Source organism: Pseudopodoces humilis, chromosome 3 (genome assembly GCF_049639895.1).
Source record: "Pseudopodoces humilis isolate 2021_Gansu_Grassland_sample_001 chromosome 3, ASM4963989v1, whole genome shotgun sequence".
Classification (NCBI taxonomy): domain Eukaryota; kingdom Metazoa; phylum Chordata; class Aves; order Passeriformes; family Paridae; genus Pseudopodoces; species Pseudopodoces humilis.
The window spans coordinates 93,562,007-93,584,758 of NC_142202.1; the positions used below are offsets into that span (position 1 = coordinate 93,562,007).

Here is a 22,752-nt window from a genome sequence, read left to right on the forward strand (position 1 = left end):
GCTTTTTTTTTAAATATTTATTTCATTACAACATAAATTGGGAGTACATAAAAAGCTTTACCGATATATGCTTCAAAAACGAAACTATTAATACATCAGTTACACATATAATTCACCTGAACTGTGAACAGTATCTAAAGAATTTGCATTAGTTAATCTGTTGAAAGTGGCAGCATAGACATTGTTATTTCATGATTTCACAAATTTGTCCAGGGTTTATCCACTAAGACTTTTTAAAAGCAAAGCAAGAGACTCTTGCAAAAGGCAGCTTATTAAACACCATGGTGGTTTGAGAAGCACTGCAGGTACAAAATTATAAGATTAGCAATATAATTGATAAAAACCTACCCTGTTTAAGAAATATTTGAAAAAAAACCATCACTGTCTCAAGTACCAACTGTGGTTTCCCTTCCCTGCTCTTTGTTTCAACTGGACATACAGTAGGTACTTTTGACTCTGAATTCATCTCTTCCCTCCTATCTTTCACTCCCATTTCTTTCCTTTGAGTAACTCATGAAAGTTAAGAGTCTCCAAAATAGCCTGCTGTTGCAGTTTAACCCCAGGCAGCGGCTCAGCTCCACACAGCCACTCACTCACTCCCAGTGATTTGGGGGAGAAAATAAAAAGGGGGAAAGTGAGAAAACTCATGGGTTGAAATGAAGACAGTTTAATAACCAAAGCAAAAGCTGCACCTGCAAGCAAAACATTACAAGGAATTCATACACTGCTTCCCATGGGCAGGCAGATGTTCAGTCATCCCCACGAAAGCAGTGCTCCAACACACAGAGAAATGACTTAGAAGACAAACACCATCACTCCATATGTCCTCCCTTCCTTCTTCTTCCCCTAATTTTATATGCTAAGCACGACAACAAATGGTCTGCAATATCCCTGTGGTCAGCTGGGGTCAGCTGTCCCAGATGCATCCCCTCCAAAACCCTTGTGCACCACCAGCCTCCTCATTGGTGGAGTGGGGCAAGGAGCAGAAAAGGCTTTGGCTCTGTGTGAGCACTGCTCAGCAACAATGGAAACATCTCTATTACCAGCACTGTTTTCAGCACAAATCCAAAACACAGGCCCATACCAGCTACTGTGAAGAAAATTAACTTGACACCAGCCAAAACCAGCACTTGTGCTGATTCCTAATACCAGTGGGTTCATTCCAGCAGCTCTCAGCATTCAGTAGGCCAAAACAAATGAAAAGTGTGTGATTATATATTCTGAGTGCACAATTTTACTGAGCTTCTGTGTCAATCTCAGCTTTTAGTAGCAGTAATATAGTCAGAATAGTTCCAGTAACATAAATGCATGGAACTATTACAGACTTGCACTACATTATCTCAGAGTAGGAGCTGGGGCAGCAAATAGGTAAAAACATACTTTGCTGCAATAGTGCTTGGACTCATACTATTGGTAACAGCCTAACAGCTGTTCTGCTAAACCAGCGCAAATCTGGTGTGCAAAATAACAGCAGAAAAAAGAGTAATTCATAAAATGCTTTTTATTACAACTGCTCAGCAGTACTACCATTTCCCCTTTTTATGTTTTAAGTTTCCCAGGAGCAATGCTACTGAGAAAAAACAAAAAAGCCCAAAGATAGGATTCTGTCTTGATCTGGATTCATTCCAGCAGAAAACACTACAAATCAGCCCAGACATAAAGCACCAGCACCACTGTTAAGCTTTGTGATAATGAAGGGTAACACATCTATGGAACCATCAGTGGAATACATGATGCAAATCAAGAAAAGCAATAGCCCACTCGTGATAACCAGTGGTAACTGGGAAACAGCACTCTGTGAGCCAATCAAACAACACAGGAGAGGTATGGCTTTCATGTGAGTAATTTATTCTCTTATCACTTCAAATTTTACCAGGTATTTATTTACAAAGAAACTTTCTGTGGACAGAATTTACATCAGCGACTGCACAATTTTAGTCATTACTAGGGTATGACTAACATCCTCCTCATGTTGCTCAACAGTGCCAGTTTTGATCAAACAGGGTTATTCTTCTGCCACTTTTTTTTTACTTAGTTTCAAGTGTAAACAGAACTTGTACACATGCTTTTGCTGCAATTAAGATTTCTATTTCATGTAACCAGTTAATAGAAACAGTAAAGTTTCATCTCTTAATAGCATTTCTTTATTGAAATTGGAATTTAGTTTTAGATTCAACGAAGGCTTTAGGCATTTCATTGACATGAATTTTTCACTGAAAAATTAGGGCTACTATCTCTCACATGTCCCATTGAAATGGGAGGACTTTAAGATTCAGGGGGAAGAACACCAGCAGGGCAGACTATGTCTCTCTAGCTAGTCTCAGATCACTCAGTGAGGATGACTAACTTGATTTGTGAGACTTTTAGCCAATTAACATACAATGCAAAATGCATAAATTTTTAGAGATCACGACTAGCTCCAAGAGTTCCTTTAGTCCATTGACAACCAGAGGGTGGGAGATGTGAACTGAATGCTCGCAGGCTAAGAAAGCACACACAGATCTCTGTGCTCCTATGCAAACATGGTAGACTTCAGGCTACTCTAGATAAAACGGCTGTTTTAAAAGCAAAACATATGCAAACAAAACTTGAGGGTGGCCTGGCCCTTTGGTTTGTACCTAAATTAAACCCTATTACATCAGTGGTTTCTGGATATCCCACTTGGTAGGTAGGTGTAGAACTGCTCTGAGCAGTTCCAAATGGGCGGAGGGGAACTGCTCAGCAGCTCCACATGTCAAAGAGAGTTGTTGCTAGGTTTAAGTGAAACTGTAGTGTTCTGGAATGACAACTGCAGTCTTTAAATGCCTGAAGACAATCTAAATTCTGGTTTTAGTACCCAAGTTTGGTGGGGGTGTTTCTTTGTGAAGATATAACTGGGGGAGAAAACAATTTTCAGCAAACCTGCCTTAGGCCTACCAGGGAGGAAACAGAGGCCACAAAGTAGGAAATCTGGCTAGAAACATGCTTTTGTTGTTAATCATCAGGCTGTGACTACGCAGTGTACAAAGGAAACAGGTTTGATAGACAGCTGCTAATGAAGCCCAGACTCTCCCCTGTCTCACTGTTTAGACAGTGAAAGCAGGTAAGCACTTGATTCAACTTTTTTTAAAAATAGGAGCTAGCAAAAACACAAACCATTGCAGGTTTGTTAAACACTTAATACTGTAAAACTTACTTGCAAATGTATTTCTTCTTAGTGTACAGCAATAAATATTGGAAGAAAGGATATGGTTCATTCTGTCTCCAAAGTTTGTGGATTATTGTCACATCTTAAATCACGGAAACTTCCCAAAACTCATTTAGAAGCATTTTCATGCATTAGCAGAATGACAGTGCTTAATTAATGCTTAATTAATAAGAATGCAAAACCTGGCTTGATACCTCACTACGCTGTAGTATAAGAACTATACTACATAAGTCTTTGAACTGTGAAACTGCATTGTATTGCAAGAAGACGTTTCCTTGTGTGTGTTCCTGGTGATGCTACTATTTTAAAATCTGGCCTACCACTTATGTTTCTAGTTTAAGTATGCACCTAAGCGTTGCACTACACAGCTTGAAATACTTTCTACAGTTAACATAAAAATTATGCTGAAATCAAATATGTAATTTTTATTTCCTGCTCAAGCTACAATGCTGTAATTTAATTTAGAGTCAATATTTCCAAGGATTTTCATCTGAAAATTAAATCAAATATTCTGAGAAGGATGTTAAATTCCACTGCACCAACCTGTACTGAGGCTAAGATAAATGTCACACTCCTGCCTGGCTGATGCTTTAATTAGCTCACTAGGGAACAGGTTCACTTGGCTAAGAACTTCTAGGACTGGACCACTGTTTTCTATAGAATGACTAACCAGATCAGCTGCATTAAAACCCTGTGCAACAACGAGAAGAGAAAAAAAACCCCAAACATTAAAGTGAAGGAAAGAAATATCTATGAAGTTCACTATTCTCTTTTGTACAGATGATGTCTCGTAGGACAGAGCCTGCTGCCTTCCTTTGGAACTAGCAATTATATGTAAGAATGCTAAAGTCCTATTTAACAAAAACATCTTAATAAAACATAAAAAGATCTGCTTTTTTTTTGATGCAAGGTCCCTATGTCTTTCTAAAATATGAATCTATACTAGAGCTTTGAGTATAAACAATTCTCTTCCACAGTCCACTTGAGTTCCATGCTGAATATACAGCAATGTACCAGCAAAAACACAGGTTCTTTTTTCAGAAAAGGTTTCTCAGTGATTTACCATAAAGCTAAAACATTTGCCTTGCCTATTTTTTTTTTAAATATAAAATGTATAAAATAAATTCATGTGCCCTTTTCAATATAGTCTGCGTAGACATTTTATGTTTTCCAGTTCTGAGTAACATGACAAAAAGTGTGCTCCAACTTTCCACAGGCAGGAAGAAGTTTTGTATGGTTTTGCCTTATTTGGATGCTGCCCCACAAACAGCACTCTTGGGCAGTTTAGAATCACAATGACTGCGTACGCCATCAGCACGTACTGCAATTAACAAGAACTTATTGATTACAGCAATCATTAGTTCAAAATAAATAAAGCAGTCTCTCAATCAAAAGACAGGGAAGTAACATCATACTAGTGGCACAATATTATCAACATGTGTAGCACATTTCTATTTTCCACGTCCCCTTTTGATGGTCTTGAAATAAGTGGGAAAGGCCTTTTGCCACAGGTTAGTTTAGGTTAACCTTCCTTGACCTGCAGTCAATTAAAGAGCATACGAAGTACAAAGTTCTTCCCCAGTTCTAGTGTCATACATGGTCATGTCAACTGGTTGCAGTCTGAACAGCTTCAGTTCATTTTTAATTTAAAATCTCTGATCAAAAAAAGTAGTAAACCACTATTTTTTCATACAGAAACCACTGTCTTTTCAAATAAAGAACATATCAGTATTTCATATCTACCACAAAATGCCACATTTTAAAAAGATGGCTTGACTTTTTTTTTTCTCTTTTTTGCATTCCAAGTTAAACATGTGGCACACATTTGTTACTTAAAACATTAAGGTTGGTATCCGTTAAATCATCTGTGGTTGAAATTCCTGGGACTAATACAGTGCCACAGCTTCCTTACACTGTCTATTGCACCAGAAACGAAAGGCTGCGATGGAGGCGTTCTTCCTATACTTCTTAAACACAGGAAATAATTGGTTTAACATGAAAACAAATGCAGCTAAACTATGTTGCCAGCAATGTTTATCCCTCAGTATCATCCCAGAGGAGAAAAAGCCACAAATGACAGAAAAGGCTCCAGCCCAGGTTGCAACTATGTGTAAACACACAACCAACACTAATGTCCCATTATGACACTCTTGTCGAGAATATTTTAAAAATCCAGGTGTAAAAACTTTTTTCTCAGATTGGGGATTGGCACAAACATAATCCAGAGATTATCCTTTATAGCAGCTTTTACTTTTGTGTGCTTGGCTTTTCACACAAAGCACAGCAAACATGAGAAGAATTACAACTGAGTTAAAACCAGCTCATGATCTTGAGAGCAGAGCAGAGGAAAGGACAAGTCCCTTTTCTCCGCAGACACAAGAGAGTGGGTCTCCTCTGTCAATGGGAGTTGTGGATCTGCCACCCAACTCCCCCCTCAGGAAGCCAGAGCCAGGCTGGCCACCTTACAGTGGGAGGGAACCCTCCTGGTCCCCGGTTTTGTCCAGCCTCTCAGGCAGGGTAAGCACGAAGGGTAGGAGGACACCCTTGACATCTAAAGGAGCTTTAAGAAGCTCCCTGTCAAAGGTGCCCTTGAGCCCACCATCTGCTTCCACCTCACCATCCTGGGCTAGGCTGAAGCGAAGGGTGCCAGTCCGGTTGACGCAGTAGATGGTGTTGCCCAAGGGGGCACAGCGGAAGGGCTGGATGGGGCCACCGCTGGGCCGCAGGCTGGCGCACTGGCTCCAGCACTTGGCCACTGTGTTGTACCGGAAAACTTCAACACCACCGCTTGTCCCGCCGCCTGCGCCCTGCTCCCCACCACGGCCACTGCTCACATCAAAGCGGTAGATGAAACTCTTGAAGGCCACCATGTCAGCAGAGCGCCGGCGGCTGCTGTTGTAAGGGCACTCCTGCCACTCGTCACGCTTGGGATCATATTTGAGCAGGCGATAGAAGAGGGAGCCTCCTGACACATAGATCTCCCCGTTGCAAGTGGTGGCCTCATGAGCCACAGCGAAGGCACCCTTGGGCAGAGGTGCCACAGGGCTCCAGCGGTCGGCCCGTGGGTCATACCTTTCCACAGTGAAGAGGCACTCACCCCCCACAGCATAGAGGTAACCATCCAGGGCCAGCAGCTTGAGCTGCGAGCGGGGCTGAGCCAGCGGCCGCACCTGGCTCCAGGTGTCGGTCAGGGGGTTGTAGCAGAAGACCTTGTCGGAAAGGCGGGCCCTGGGTTCGCTGCCCACCGGCCCTGTCACAATGCCCCCTGCCAGGAAGAGGTAGTTGTGGAGGACACACATGGCGCAGCCCTTGGCATTGGCCTCCTCGGGCAGGCGCGTCAGCACCCTCCACTCGCCGCTGGCTTCCTGGTAGCAGTGAATGAGGGAGCCACTCTCCTCCAGCGACACAACTGAGGAGGGACTCTGTGGCCGACTGCTCTCGCGGCTCTGCGGCCGGCTGCCACCACCCGGCCGCTCGAAGGCGTCGCTGACCTCGGCCACCAGCAAGCAGGGCCGGCCGGCATCCATGCGCTGCTGCAGGATGAGGTCCCGCTCAGCGCCACTGAGGCGGCCGTAAACGCTGGGCTCCCGCAGCACCTCCAGGTAATGGTCGCTCATGAAGCGATAGGCAGCCTCCCGCAGCTCGGCCAGCCGCTGCTTCTTGGCCAGGCAGAGGAGCTGGTAGCAGTTGCCGAGGCAGAGCTGGGCGCGCATGGCCTCGGCGGCACAGTGCAGGGCACAGGGCATCTGGAGGACGCGGGCGCCGCTCACCACCTCAGCCAGGTTGTCGTGCCGCACCTCGCCCATGCGGGCCGTGTACACGTAGTCGATGAGCAGCCGCAGCGCCCCGTAGCTCACCCCCTTCACCCGCAGGACGTCCCGTGAGGCGCGGGCACGAAAATAGTCACTCTTGGCCGCCAGCACGGACTTGTGCGCCCGAATGCGGCGGCCCGACACCTCGATCACCAGGTCGGGCTCCTCCGGCGGCCGGTCCCGAGGCCCCACCACCTCCTCATCCTCCTCCTCCGGCTGGCAGGCGGCGTTGTTGATCTCCCACTGGCTCTGCACCACCCGGCCGCCGGCCGCGGGCGGCTGCGGCTCGGCAGCGGCGGCGCTGAAGCAGAGGGAGGAGCTGAAGCCGCAGGGGGCGGCCGGCGTGGGCGGCGGCGGCGGCGGGGGAGCGCCGTTCGCGGCCCCGCTCTCCTCCTCCTCCGGGGCCGCGCCGCTGCCCTCCATGGAGCCGCGCTACCTGCGGCGGCGCCGCGCCTGGTCCGTGCGGAGCGCTGCCGGCCGCCGAGGCGCGGCCATCACCTGCGGGACAGACCCAAGAGCGCTCAGCATTCGCGCCTTCCTCCGCTCCCTCGGCTGCTTCCCCCCACCCCGCCTCTCAGGATTAGTATTCGGGGCCGCCGCTCTGGCAGGCGGGGCCGTCTCTGGTTTCCGGGGCTAAACCGCGGCTTCTCCTTTCCCTGGGGGATCCACCCTGCAGCTCGGCCGCCTCCCGCTGCTAACTGCACTATAGCTCAGCCCCCGAAAACCTGAGCTCCATTGGTGGGACGGGGGATCGCCCCGATGTTGCACCTCAACAGCCTGAAAAGCAGTTCTGGTTTTCCCGTTGCTCTGCAGAAATTTTAAGCAGTCTGCAGGCACTGCAGTCCTTTTCATGACACCTGGTCCCTACGCTGCACTGGGTGATGAGCAAAAATCTCCTTTAACGGCAGACACTTAGAAGTACTATCAAAATGTATTCACCTTGTGCAATTATTTCAGTGGAAGGCTGAGGGTGCAGTCTCTTCTGGAAGGCGATTCCCCACTAGCCAAGTTTGCCTTTGCATGACCTTCGGGAAGTTTTCTTCGTATCAGTGCTCCTCATATGCATTCCCCCTGTTTAAAACAAAGTGTGAAAAGATTAGTATTTTTAAAATCGATATATGCTCTTCTTAGTAAGAAGTTTAAGTGCGTTTAAGTTATGTCTCCTTTAATAATATATCTAGAGTATCTTAAAGACACTGTAAGTATGCTAATAATCCTGGATGTTTATGAAACACATGGAAGTATTTTTTCTGTATTTGGGATGAGCAATCTCACATTTGTGTAGCAGCATATGTAGCTGCAAAGCATCAGCAAAGTGTTAATCAGACTTAATAAGATTGCTTCATGTCTTTATTCAAAGATTTATAGCTTCTGTTAATAAAAAGTAGAAGCGAGGAAAAAGAAAATCACAATAGATAATTAGAACATGCAGTCTCCTGTGGGAAAAGGCAGGATACAGGGAAGGCATAGCTGTAAGTAGGTTAGTCCGTGTTAGCACAATCACCACTCAGTTGTACCTTCATTTCATAAATACAGATTTTAGAATTTAATGGCATGCCATTTCTTTGCCTCATGTTTATGAATTTCCCAGACTTGGAACCAAGCATCAAAACTTGGTTTAAGTTTTCATGAGTGATGCATAAGAATTGTCTAAATGTACTTAGTATAATTTAATAAGTATCTGCATCCCTGATGCTATTTTTAAGAAGGTTATTAATTTCTATTAAAATCCCTTTTGTCAGTTTTTTCACAGTCCTCAAGGAACATTCATTTCTATGTAAAGTATGCATTATGGCTTCCTTTCAGCAGACATGATTCATTTACCCTGTTAAATTAGCATTAGGGAGATCTAACTTTTTAATATTTTATTTTTTTTTTACTGAAAGCATAATTGTAAATGACATTGTCTGGAAACCCCTGACGCAGACAGGAAATCTAGAAGCTCATACTTGCAATGCAAACTTACTTAAATGACAGTATTAGTATTCCATCATGGCTTTTTATTTTGTGCACTTGACCGATAAAGGGCTTTCTACTACATTTGATCACATTCAGTTAGACTGAATCAATGCTCAGGTTTGGTTTTTGGGTATTGGAGAATTTCAGACCATAACAACAGCATTTTAAAACTTAATAGAATAAGTAGATTTTACCAACTTTATATTCCTCATCTGAGTGTTTAAAAATCTGGCACTTAGGAACTTTCTGTGACTGTATGAACTTCGGCTAGCTTTAGTGGCAGACTTCCTGCTGTCCAAATCCAAACTCTATAGGTCAAGCTTTACTGAGTTTTCTGTGGTTTTAACTCAACAAGAAGAAATGCAGTGATCTGTGTGCATGCTCTGTGGGCCCATGGAAGTTGTACTGACTCATTAACAACTTAAACTGGGCAGCATCCATGTTGATGTGATTATGCTTTCTGAGTCTTAACAGTACACAGAGCAACTACTGTAACTGACAATATTCTGGCCATTCCTGAAACCACTTTTCCTAACTTCTACTTTTGTACCCCCTAAAAGAAGGGTTGAGTAGCTTCAGATAGTTTCAAGCTATTGGTCTATGGCTTGATTTTGCAAGTGAAACTATAAAGGAAGAATGAAAAAGAATGCTATACCAAAAACTGCAAGTATGGGTGATTAAATGTGACAAGTCAAAAACAGTAACTCAAATACCAGCAAGATCTCTCTATGGTGAAATGTATTTCTTGCATTATGTCCCAAAGGAAAATCACCATTTAGAACATTCAGAGTAGTTAAAACAGTAACAAGAAAAACTTACCAACTTTCTCAGCTAATGGGAAAAAAAGAAAGGTGAGATCCTCCTCAAGCACACACCGTAATTGTATCTTTTCCCATATTCAAATACCTGCTTAGTTTAGAAGTTTGATTTGACATATTTGAAATGTTATTGAGAAAGAAGTTTGTAACAAACACCTGTGTTAACACACTACAACTCCTGTGAGGAATCTCAAGGAGAATGAAGGACTGATGGCATTGCTTGCTAATGGCAAGCAGCAGAATTCTGAGGAAAATTATCCTCTGGTATACCCAAAGCTAATTACCAAGAATATGATTAATTTCATGCAGAGCATGAGAAGGACTTAAATCAAAGTACCACCCGCAATTAAGGCAACAAGGAACTATATGGGGAAGCTGAAGACTCAGAAAATCTGAAGGAGGGTTTGGAGGATTATGTCAGTGACAGCAATGACCATAACAGCAATCTCAGCAGCTCTGTCTAGCTGAAAGCAAAATACAAGAATTACACAAAGATGAAGCTGGAAAAACGATTGAGAGAAGTTGTGGAACCTTTCCATTATTGAGTAACATGAATGAACCGAGTTAAAAGGTCATGGATTTAGTATGAAACAGAAAGATGCTGAAAGGGCCTGATGGAAATACAATACTCAATTCTTTCTCCCTTCTTTTCTTATCTTTCTTATTAGTGATCAAATTGTTGTACTGCTGTTCTGGCAATACAGAATATTCAAAAAGTACAGAATTGCAGAAGATACTTGATAGCTGTGATGAGACAGAAGAATCTGACCACCCAAAGATCTCATCTGGCTTAAAATAAACTTGGTTTTAACATTTTTTCTAAACTCACAAACAGGATAGGTACTGGAAAAGGAAGCACTACTGAGAGTGTGTGGTACCTATGGACTGAGGTTACCTTTTATACTGGGGACTTTTAAGTCAGAAGCTGAATTACTTGGTCTGAAAATGTTTTCATTATCATGGGTTTGGTCCAGGGATGATGTAATGTTAATGGACAGAGCTGCCAACAAACATGAACTGTATTTACAGACTTGGCAATGACACACAATATCCTGAATGTGTGGCCCCAACCTCAAATGCTGTGAGACATTGCTCAAGGAACAACACAGATAAGAAGGCACAGTTTTTCTGACAGAGAAAGTGTAATGAAGACCTGCAGGTAAAGTTTCCTGGCATTGCATTCATTTGGCAGTCCTTCTGATAAAATCCAATTAAATGCTTGTATTGAATTGTTCTCTCCTCGGTTTTTTTTGTGCAGTGCCAATAGCCTTTGATCCAAACCACCTCCTCTAGCAAGACCCACTTTCTCTGGGGAATATGTGCATGTGGGAAGAATTGGGTTACTTCTCTCCAGTTCACAAATGGAAACGGCTTTGACTCAGTCTCATGGTAAGTAAAAGCAGTGCTTTCCCTACCATAAGCAACTCTAATTTATATAAGCAGGCTATCCTCCCCAGGAGACTTACCAGTTCAGAAATGACAAAACGCCATTCTGCTCCACCTTAGTGAAGAGGTAAAAATGCTTCTATAAAATACAAAAATGCTTTTTATAAAAACTTGGACTTCCAAATTTTTACTTCAGTAGAAAAGTCCCTTGGGATAGGACTGCCAATCTGATTAAGATGATTAAGGCGTCCAAAGAGGCAGGATCATCAAAAGAGAAAAAACATCCCTTATATTCATTTTAAAAACTAAACAATTACTTAAAAGTAAAACTGGCCAGGGTGAAGTGTAGGCATACTTATAAAAAGAGTCTGTAATACTCCTTATCTCTGAGTAGATCTGTAAAATTCGGAGGAAAAAAATGTTCTCTTTGTAAATGGGGAAAACATCTGGAGCATAAAGATGCCATTTCTCTGAAAGGGCCTGCACTGCTTGGATCGTATTACAGATTTAAACTCTAAATCTTAACCACTTGATTAACCTCCTGTTTGTAAGAAAAAAGTACAATTGTCTTTCAATTTGCCACCTCAAGAAAAACAGCAGGAAAAATAACTCTTTCTCTCCCCTTTTCAAAGTTACGCACGATATAATGCTAGTGTCTTGCCCTGACTGCTGGTTATATGCCTTTTATAATATTGCCTTCACACTCAAGTGTAGATACAAATTTTGACCTCTCAAGGTACTGTAATTTTTTGACAATATATGTAATAGACATATGAATTTTTTTTTATTGCATAACTACAACATTTTCATAGAACCACAAAAAAACCTGAACATTTAAGAATTGTAGCTTATAACTACAGACCACACAAGAAACATGTGGACAGCAGTTCCTCATCACAAACTCAGAGGAAGAAAAGGCTGTGTGCGTCTGGGCAGGGAAGAAGAGAGAGGGGAAATAAGTCATAATAAAAATATTATCAAAAGGCTGATTAAATTGATATTATAGTTAACAAATCTAAACTAAAAATATAGAAGTTCTAAACAGTCATCACGACCAGAGAAAAGGTTTTCTAACAGTGATATCCTTAGAGACAAACATTCTCTAAAAAGGAAACTATCTTTTTGAGTTCCTTCCAGTTCAGACTCTTCAGAAATAGTTAGGGAGGAGTACTGTCTCTGAGGAGTTCTCACAGCAAAAAGGAAGTAACACTCCTACAAAAACAAAATCTAGCAAAGATTAAGTGCAAGTTCTCTCCAATATCCCTTAGAGTAAAAAAAGTCTAACAAAAAAAAAAGAACAGTCAGAAAAAAGTTTTGAGTGATTACAATACCTTTGGGAAAAACTCTAGGGCTGGTGTCTTCATCATTAATGCACTACAGGTCAAGAAGTAAGTATTGCATGGCAACACCATACTGTATGTAACAAAACTTTTTATGCAGAATTTCTGCTAATTCTACACATGGGCTCACAGCTGCACTTCTAGATATAAAAGCATGTGGTCATGTCTATGATAAACTGAAGTTTGGTTGCTTTCACCGTATTTGGGCACAGTTAACACTACATTGAATTGAAGCAGTACCAAACGTAACAGTGTGGTGCTACAGTTGAAGGGACGAATGCAGTCCTTGAATGTGTGTACTGGGAAATATGGAGCACCCACAGGGAAAATATTACCTTTCCTCTACAGCATTAGTAGGTTTGCAATGGAACATGGTGGTTGAATGATGGAAGCATGTATGGTCAAGGCTTTTACATTTTGGGAGTAGCATTTCAAAATCTGCGAAGACAGAGAAGAGTACCAAATTATTTCAGAGACAAAAAAAAACCACTTCAGTGAGAGACTCAGAACAGCACTTTGCAAACAGACAAAGGCTTACTCCACGCTGCACACCAGCTCCCAAGCAAAAAGGTGATACCTAGCCTAGGCACCCTCTAACAGCCACATGGCTTTGGAGAAAAGGTGGCTTGTGCTAGTAGCCTGGAGAACTAATACAGCAAGCCTTACTCAGCCTGAGAAATGCAGAGCTGACATTTCTTCAGGGCTTGGTATGTTTGCTCTGTGACTTGATGACTGTGCACAAGTGTAGGCACATGAAAATTCTGCATGCTGAAGGCTTTCTTAGGCTGGTGAAGAAACCCTAAGCAAACGAAGTGTAATGTAAACAAAGCAAAATATTTATGCTACTGAGGAGAAAAAAACAAGACTGCTAGAGCGTATTGTGGTTAATTAATTTTTACCATAATTGATGGGGAGAGTGAAGGATGGACTTAAGGAAATCTATAGAATAAAACCCAAAAAGTACATTTAGCTTAGGAGGATCCTGAGTGAGAAAACTGTCAGGGTATTAATATTCAAAGACAAAGAAGTATCCCATGGAGAAAAATATTTTTATCCTGCCACATACTTCTGTCAATACTGGATTATGGTTCATATAGGAGGCAGAATGCTGGTCTATGTGGACATTTCATCTGACATAGGAAGATCCTTATTCTGATGTGATGAAAGGGATCTTGAATATGTGCTTTGCTGGAAGGCACTTCAGAAGCAAGGGTAAATAAAATTTGACAGGAGCAGACTAGTTGATCAAGAAATCCTTTCTGACCTTAAATTCTAGAAACTGCCATACACCAGAAGCACTGACTAGAAGCAAAGCATCAGCTTGTGAAGATTAAAAGCCTCATTTAAGCATTAGTGTGTAATGTACTATAATGTGGTAATGTTGACTGTAGAAATGCTTTTCTGTATTAAACTGTATTGTCAACAAGCTGCAAACATATTCAAAGTCTCTACGAACACTTTGGCAATGCTGGTATTAACAAAGAAGGAGGAGATTTTTGAAAATCAAAGTAGAGTCAGGCTTAGTTTTGCATTCTAGAACAGCACTTGATCTCCACAAATGCACTGCACTTCCAACACATCTGCTCTGTACTGCATTTAATACAGAAGATGGAGCAACATTTTTGGAGGAAATAAAATTCCTGCTCTAAGATAAAACTGGATTTTGCTTTTTATATCATTATGTAAAAGACATACAGATTGAAGAGCCCAAAGCACCAGAAATCTGCCAAAATATGTCACCATTGTGCTTGAGAAAGACCGAATGTGAAAGGTAACAACAGACTTCGAAGGGAAGCAAACAGTCCCACTTTTCTGAGACTTATACCTAGGAAAAGAAAGTAAAACTTCTAGAGAAGGCAATAATGAAAATACTTTTCTTCCCAGACAAACTTTAGATCTGGTACTTAAGAGAAAAAATGCCCCACTTTTAGAAAATAAACAGTTTCATTGATTCATTGACTAGGTGACGCTAAGAAAGGCAGAGGTCCTTTAGATACATGGTGAATAGCACCCTTCTCATTTTTGGAGATCATACATGGTTTCTTTGCCCTGATTCTTCTTCAAACTTAAGGTTTACAGTCATTCTAGCTGCAACCAAGAATTACATTACAGGTAGCTTGATTTTAAGAAAAATTCCAGGTTCCTGCAGACATTGTCTCTACACAGACTTTGGACTGGATTCAAATATGGAGAAACCTGCCACAGTGCTAAATATGGCAAAGTCTGTGAGGGCAGGTTTATCTGGCAGCTGGCAATGCAGCAAAGATATAAGACTTAAGACAGCCAGATCAGATAGCAGAGCAAAACCTCCAGCATGACAGCCCTAATCTGAAAAAAGGAAAGAAATCAGCTTGCACAGGCTTCTCTCTGCCATGGCAGAAATACTGCTGGTACACTTTGCTGTAGGTCCTGTAACTGTCACATACTAGGTGACTCACAGGAGTTTGACTGCTTTTATATAATGAAAATCAAGGTGGATAGGCATAGGGCTATATTCCTGCACAGAACTGATCTGTGGGTGGGATGCACCTCCCAGCTCTCCTGAAAGAGGGGTCAATGCTGTGTGTCTGAGCTGCACTGCACAGCAGTGCTGATCTACCTGTAGCCAGCTCCTGGAAAGAAATCTGGAACATACACACAGGTTCTGCACACATATGCATGGGTGGGTACAAATAGGTGCCAACTGATTTGGATACTCAAAAATCAGCACATGAGAGCTACCAAGGGCTAGCCAGGAGAAAAATACCAAAGACCATGGTGACGAAGTGCTTAGCTTGTGTAATCAGGGGACTTTAATTCTTGCTTTGAGTGCCTCAGCCCAGAATCCTTTGCAAAATAAACCTAAATTACTTTCAAATATAGCAGTACTGACTCTTGCTGCTACATTTGCCTTTCTGTACAATAATTAGAGCTCTGACCAAGGCCTATGGGAAACTTGTCACTACCCCTTCGCTTTGCCTGACAAGACTAAAACCCCTGAATATCAACCAAGCGCCTAAACCATCAAGTCTATGAAAGAAGGGTTACTCTCCTTCAGACTAAAGCAGTATTACTTTTCAGAGAAACAATAAATAATGTTACTGAGGGTGAGGAAGAAGAATCCTGGGTTCTGCTCCCTGCCAAAAGTGAAGTTTCAGTACTTCTTCCCACCTTTAGCGGGTCAGGGTTCAGCTATATTGGCTGGAGATCTAAGCCATTCTGGTTTATGCTAGGATTAAAAAACACTTCCGCTGATTCTCAAAGCAGAAACGCATGCTGCAGTCATAGGTACTTTTGTGGCAAGCCTTTACTATCAGGAATACCTGTAGGCTGTCAGCCCAGATTTCACCAAACAATGGAAATGCTTTTAGAAGCAATGATGCAACTGAGGGCTTAGCAAAGTCTGAAATGACTTTATGTAATTGGAATTAAACAGAGAAAGAAGAGAAAATTGAGTATAATGCATGCTGTTTACGCTAATAGAAGCTAAAACTTGCTGACCGCTCTTGACACAGAAATAAAATAGGTTTCTATTAAAATACTATTATTTTCATGACCTAACAATTTCTGCCTTGGATGCATAGCATTTTTTACTAATATGTGGATTTCATATGGTGAGCCTGAGTATTCAGGCAAGAGTTTTCTGGCACTGATTTCTCTGACTAAGCTCAACTTTTTACATCAAGAATTTAGAGCAGGCAATTCAGTATCTCCCACTATAATATTTTTTTCCATTGAACAAGGCAGACACGTGTCTAAATTAAAGGCAAAGAAAAGATTGCCTGGTTATCTAATCTTATTCCTGCAAGAACAGGCCAAAGAATTTTACTCCAGTACCAAGCCAGTAACTTCTGGATGAATTAGGTCAAAACGTTGCTCTGCTCAGATCATTCACCTCACATCTATTCGGTTTCTCAGTTTTGGCCAACAGCCTTGATGGAAAAGCAGGTGTCAAATAGATCATCCTAAATACCTTGAAGAAATGTACATTCTGCTTTTCACTTTTGAATTCTCTTTCCCCAAAATGATCTTTTCTCTTTCTGAAGAGACATACAGACTGGCAACGCAACCATGAAGGGTGATGTTGATCACAGGACTGTCCCATCTGCTTTTGGACTTTTTGACACAGAGTAGAAGTAAAGACTGCAGTATGTCTGACTAATCTATGATTCAAACTTGTCATTTTCAAGTGCTACAGAATAAAGGGTTGCTAATGCATGCAGTTAAATATTTAGTCACAGTGCTGTCCTTGAATTTATTAATTTGCAACCTGGACAGAGCTGTACGGCCAGGATCCAGAGTAAGAACTAAGACTTTTACATCAGAATGCACAACAGAGAGATGTTTGGTTTTATGGTTATGATTTGGGAGGTGTGAAAAGAAGCTTAGATTCAGGAATCCTGGTTTGGGGTTCTGATCATTTAGAGATTTTGATGTTTCAGTCAAAAATCTAAACTTTAGTTGCTTCTGACTAGAAAGATTTTAGATACACATCAACAAAATCTTAAAGCAAATGCTGAGGCTTTTCAGCCATTGTCACGTGAAAAGCTGCCTGATTTTGGGGGTACAATCCGACTATTTATTTCCCATAAGACTGCAAGATGTCTTGGCAGAAATACTGTCCAGCTATGGACTAACAGATTCTTCCAACTCTCTTGCCTGTCTCAAAGGTCTTCTATCACAGAGAATGAGTGGTACAGACCTCATCCTGAACAACAAGAAGCAACATTAGTGAATTGTATCACATGAATGCACATAAACAGTCTTTGCCCTCATTCTCCTGTATCAAAATTTAAAACTTCTTGGGACACATGGCACTGACAAACTCCAAAGCTCACATTACAATACACTCAAATGACATTTACTTTTACTGTTTCTGCATCTACTGTGGAAACCAAACTTCAAAACTCAAATTATCAATTATTATTGAAGAAGTATGTTTGTGTACAGCTGAATTCCATGGCTTTGAAGAGAACAAGGCTTGTGCTAGTAGCCTGCAACTAGAAACAGCCACCTAAGTTTCACAGAGAATTTTGATAAAGCCAGAGTCTGACATCACTTTAAATCCCAGCCCCACTATAGTCAAGGACATTTCCCATTAACTTCATGAGCATCTGGATTTCTTACACTGTTGTACTGGGTTTGCATGGCAAGGTTTTGGCAATGGGAGGGCTGCAGGGGTGGCTTCTGTGAGAAGCTGCCAAAAGCTTCCCCATGTCTGACAGAGCCAGTGCTAGCCAGCCCTAGGACAGACCCTCCACTGGCCAAGGCAGAGCCCATTAGTGATGGTGGTATTGCCTCTGGGATGATAGAACTAAGAAGAGGAAAAAGCTACTGCGCAGGAGCAAACTGCAGCCAGAGAAGACAGGAGTGAGAATATGTGAAAGAAACAGCTCTGCAGGCTCCAAGGTCAGTGCAGAAGGAGAGGGAGGAGGTGCTCCATGCGCTGGATCAGATTCCCCTGCAGCCTGTGGCGCAGCCCATGGTGAGGCAGCTGTGCCCGTACAGTCCATGGAGGTTCATGGTGGAACAGAGATGTGGAGGATCCCACACTGGAACAGGTGGATGCCATGACACTGTGGGAAGCCCACACTGGAGCAGATTTACTAGCAGGACTTGTGACCCCACAGAGGACCCATGCTGGAGCAGTCTGTTCCCAAAGGACTGTACCCAATGGGAGGGACTCATGCTGAAGCAGTTTGTGAAGAACAGCAGCCCATGGGAAGAACCATTGGAAAATTTTGTGGAGAACCTTCTCCCATGGGAGAGACTCCTTAGTGGAGCAGGAGAAGATTGTGAGGAAGAAAGAGCAACAGAGATAACGTGAACTGATCACAATGCCCAGTCCATGTTCCCCTGTACCATTGGAGGAGGGGGAAAGGTAAAGAATTTAAGTGTAAAGTTAAGCCCAGGAAAAAGAGAAGTATTTTGGAAAAATGTTTTAAAGATTTGGGTTTATTGCTCATTATCCTACTCTCATTTCCCTAAGTCGATTCTGTCTTGCTCGTAACAGTAACTGGTGAGTGATAGCTCACTGGGCTTATCTTAACCACAAGGCTTACAATTTTATTTTCTCTCCCCTGTCCAGCTGAGGAGAGGAGTAATAGAGCAGCTTTAGTAGGCACGTGGCATCCAGCCAGGGTTAATCTACCACAACTCTACAGACACATGTAAACAGTAGCTTTTTTTTTGAACTAAAGCAATGCAGGGAGGTGCAGTAAAAGGAAAGATGAAAGAAAGCTACAGGATAAGAGAAAAACTCTCCCGTGAACAGATTTGTCTTTGACTGACAGAATCAGAACATTTGTTGTTCACAAGCCACTCCCATAGCTAAAGGTTGGCTTTTAGTTCTTACTAACACCTAAAATATGGGTTGCTGAAATAATAGTTCATTTCCAGAGTTTAGGGCCTGTTTTTTCAATCTACGTACAAGAAAGGGGGAAAACAGAAATGCTTCCAAGAAAAAAAAACCAACAAAACTATTGTACAACTCTGACAGGTTGATAGTTTGAAATTATTCAGAAGTCCAGGAGCCTTCCAGCAGTTAGACACCCAAAGCTGAGGTGCAAAACTTACCTAGGTACTTATGTACTCCTGGAGGAGTCAGTGTCCAGAAAAACAAGAAAGAGCTTGTGCTAATCTATGAATGCATAAATGTAAAATAACTTCCAATTAATGCAAATCATGTTGTGACAGACAACATAACAGCATGGAAGATGCTTGACCAACATATGTTGATTCATACAGGATGATTGTGGTCTCTGGCACATTTCCGAGTGAGTTAAAAAAGGCTGTCAACCTGTCTGTTTCAGCCAGAGGCACAGCAGTGGCAGCTTGTGAAACATCACACCTGAAAAGCATTTATGTGACACATCTTTCTTCTCCCCTGACACACAGTGCAAAATCTGTAGAACCATTGGATTTTTTTCTCGTGCTTGTTTTGCATTAAATAAACTGACTTAACTAATCATGAATTCCTGCCATCCTCGCTGATGAGGTATAAGAAAAAAACTGGGAAGTACCAAATGTGTAGTTCAGAACAAAAAACCCCAGCGAGCTCTTCTTTGCATTAACACTCAATCCCCCATATACAATACTGACCCAGTCTTGTAATCCTTCCAAAGCCAAAACTGCCAGTTAGCATCCAAGGAGCATTTTAGGATGAAGAAAAGGGTGCAGCATTGCCAGCTAATTGGTCCTGATCCTACAGAGAGTTACACACAGATTTAAACACTCTGTTCACAGGACCAGCCCCACTTGTAATGCCAACATCTGCAGTGTAAACTGAGTGCTTGCTTAATTAACTGCAGGAAGAAGGCAAAATCTCTGTCCATTCACTGTGTTGTCACATGGTGAAGAGTTCTGGCACAGGGAATCAGGCAGGAATGTATGGCCCAGGCTAGGGAAAGAGCAGGGTCCCTTCTTGCTCAGTGAGAGTGTGCTCAGTCACACATCAGGTTAATCTGGTTGTCAAATCCTGAACTGCTATAAAGTAATTCTTCAGTGAAAGAAACTAATCATGCCTGCTCACTGACAAAACAACACTGAGAACAAACATGAAGCAGAACAATAGATGATGACAATTTAACTGAAAAATAAAACACTAGGAGTAAAAATGTCATGTCCTGAGAAGGCTAATGAGATAAAATACAATTAAAAGGCGCTCATTTTTAAAACGGGTATTTTCAATTATGTGCAGTGGTATAAAATGACTTCTCTGCTTCTGTTCGGAGGCAAGAAACAGTCTCCCAACTGCAATGCTGTATAATGTCAATAGGGATAAACAGAAAAATCCCTGCAAAATCCACAAAGGATCCCACCAAGAAAAAAAAAAAAGTATTAAAAAAAAGTCTAATTCTACCTTAAAAGAAATTGCAGGATTTCCCTTCATGTTTTATTATACCCTTCTTTAGCAGTCAGCTGCCCCTAATATCCTCTTGCAACAGGACACTACAGAATGCTGAAACCCCGGGTAAATAGGATCCGGACGCAGTCATCTCACCACATCGTTGTCTCTATGGTAACCTAGGCCAGCCCTAAATACTATAATCCTGCTTTACCATAGTAAAGCCAGTTAATGACTTTCAATGAATGCTCTTGCCAAATAATGGTGCTCTAATATTTATTGACATTTCAAGTCTGTCCATCTCTTTGGACTATTTGTTATATTGAAAAGTGATGCAAACACAGCATTTGTAGAAGAAATGAAGCTACAACAGATTTCAGCCTTTTGATATTATCAAGATGCAGTCCTGCAAACTTCAGATCCTAAGTAACACCACTGACTTCAGTGGCACCACTGCCAGGAGCGAGTCCTGCAGAGCACAGAGGAGCTGGGGCAGGCACGGAACAGTCCTTGGCTCTTGGCATGTTCTCATCAGACAGTGCCATTAGCAGTGGATGACCAGAGCATCCCACTGGCATGCAGTGGATGTCCTAATTAAAGAGTGAATAAATGCTGTGTGATGGGCCCTGGGAAGAGAACACAGAACAAGTAGGATGGGCCAAACAGTTAAACAAGAGAGGAAATATTGCTTTGTCAATACTAGTGACAATTTAATTATTATTTTCCACAAACATTGCACTTAATTCCTTTTTGGGAGACAGATGGTTAAGTCCCTGGAAAACAGAGAAGCCCTTCTGCTCCTCAGATCATACAGAAGGATTGTTCTATTTTATTGCTATTCTATTTTTTATTGCCCTACTTTTTTTCCTAGCTTTTTGCTCCAGTTTTCTATTGTTTGGTTTAATTGCTGTGGAAAAGCTTTACAGAATATTATTATTACTAGAAGGTTTTATTTTTTCTTGACGGGTGAAAAGAGTTGGCTATAAGGTTTAACACTATCATTTTCTGTGCTAGGTGTAAGTTTGGGTTCAGGAGCCTCCTTTTAGTTGCTTTAAAGGACCAGACATAAAAATCTACCTACCTACTGAAATTCAGTACAAGTTCTTTTGAAGCATCTTCTACCCTGCATAATCGTGCACGAGTAGGGCTCACCCAGGGCTTGCGTGTGCTTTTAGTAGGATGGTGTAGCACGCCATGAAGAATTTATAGCGGGAAGCAATCTCCTGCTGTTACACATCCCTAAACGTTAGTGTAAAGAGACACTTAGATTTTTAATAGGTCAGCAGGATAAAAAAATAAAATACGCAACCATCAGGGTTGGCTCCTCTGCGACATATGGACAAGGGATATGGAGATATGCCCGGCCACCCCACTGCCCGAGGGAGGTGGATTAAGGGGGCCAGAGGAAAGAAAAAGAGCACGATTAAACCTGACAGCGCTCCAGAAACCCCACTCATACACACGCGGCTACCGTGGCTCCGCGTCGCGGTCCTTACCGCAGACCTCGGCAGATACCGGCACCAGCCCTCCCCGGTGGCTCCCCGTCCCCGGCCCCGCTCCCGTCCCGCTGCCTCCCCGCTCACCTTTCGGCGGCGGCCGACGAGCCCGGCACCGCTCCGGGGCAGCTCCCGCAGCGCAGCGGCCCCGGCGCCTCGCCCAGGCAGCGGGAGCGGGCGGGGGAGGCCGGAAAGGCGGGTGGGAGCGGCGCGGCGATGCCAGGCGAGGCAAATGGCTGAAGCGCAGGGGCCGGGCTGGCGGAGGGGCCGGGCGGGCGCGGGGCCGCGCTCAGCCCCTTTGTTCGCCTGGCAGGCGGAGGGAGGAGCGGGCACGGACCTGTTGCTGCCGGAGGAGGCTACGGCGAGGGGCAGCGGCCGAGCCCGGAACGCCGCGGGATGCCCGCGCTGCCCCGCGGGGCTGAGGCGGGGCGGGCGGCGGAGCGGCCCCACCTGCCCGCGCTGAGGAGAAACTCCCCCCGTGTGGCGCCGGGCGGGGAGCGCCGGGTCCTCCCTTCCTCCCTCACCTCCGGGCGGGGCCGGGGAGCCGTGCCGGGGGTAAGCGGCGCCGCTCCCCCGCGGGAGGCAGGGCCGGGGGCTTTGCCGCAGGAGCCGCGGTGCAGCGCCCGGGCTGGAGCCCCGGGGGCCCGTGGCCCGGCACCGCCTGCTCGCTGCGGGAGGCGGCGGGGAGGCTGCGCGGGGGAGCCTCCGGCTTATTCAGGTGTCTGCCGGCGGAGGAACCACGCCGTGGAGGCCAGGTGCAGTTGGCACCAGGGTCCCATTTTCTCCTGCGTTTCAAAGCTGAGACTCTCATCAGATTCCCAGAATTAGACCCTCTTTTCAGTTTCTTAGAAAACTCTTCGCATTACATTATTTGTACTCTGGGTCTCCTCTCGGCACAGGCAGCGGTACCTAACCCAGCTCAAGTCCCA

General features: G+C 43.4%; 1 protein-coding gene across 6 annotated transcripts; it reads right to left on the minus strand.

The window, feature by feature from the left end:
• Window positions 1-1,831: 1,831 nt before the first annotated feature.
• Window positions 1,832-22,290, minus strand: KBTBD11 (kelch repeat and BTB domain containing 11). 6 transcript variants are annotated; one of them, XM_088053362.1, is made up of 4 exons: window positions 21,911-22,290; window positions 12,838-12,940; window positions 7,939-8,070; window positions 1,832-7,497 (listed from the first exon to the last, which is right to left on the minus strand). In XM_088053362.1, exon 4 carries the CDS (start codon window positions 7,420-7,422, stop codon window positions 5,650-5,652), a length of 1,773 nt encoding a protein of 590 aa, XP_087909488.1. In that variant the 5' UTR covers window positions 7,423-7,497; window positions 7,939-8,070; window positions 12,838-12,940; window positions 21,911-22,290; the 3' UTR covers window positions 1,832-5,649. The 6 variants fall into 6 exon arrangements, 5 of the variants coding, with proteins under 5 accessions (XP_087909488.1, XP_087909486.1, XP_087909487.1 ...); XM_088053360.1 differs by lacking the exon at window positions 12,838-12,940 and adding an exon at window positions 21,409-21,566; XM_088053361.1 differs by lacking the exon at window positions 12,838-12,940 and adding an exon at window positions 21,409-21,566 and having other exon boundaries at window positions 21,824-21,920.
• Window positions 22,291-22,752: the final 462 nt, after the last annotated feature.

What these genes read in the sequence shown, in the direction of transcription:
- KBTBD11 (XM_005521903.3), bottom strand. Translation starts at nt 7,422, where the DNA reads ATGGAGGGCAGCGGCGCGGCCCCGGAGGAGGAGGAGAGCGGGGCCGCG.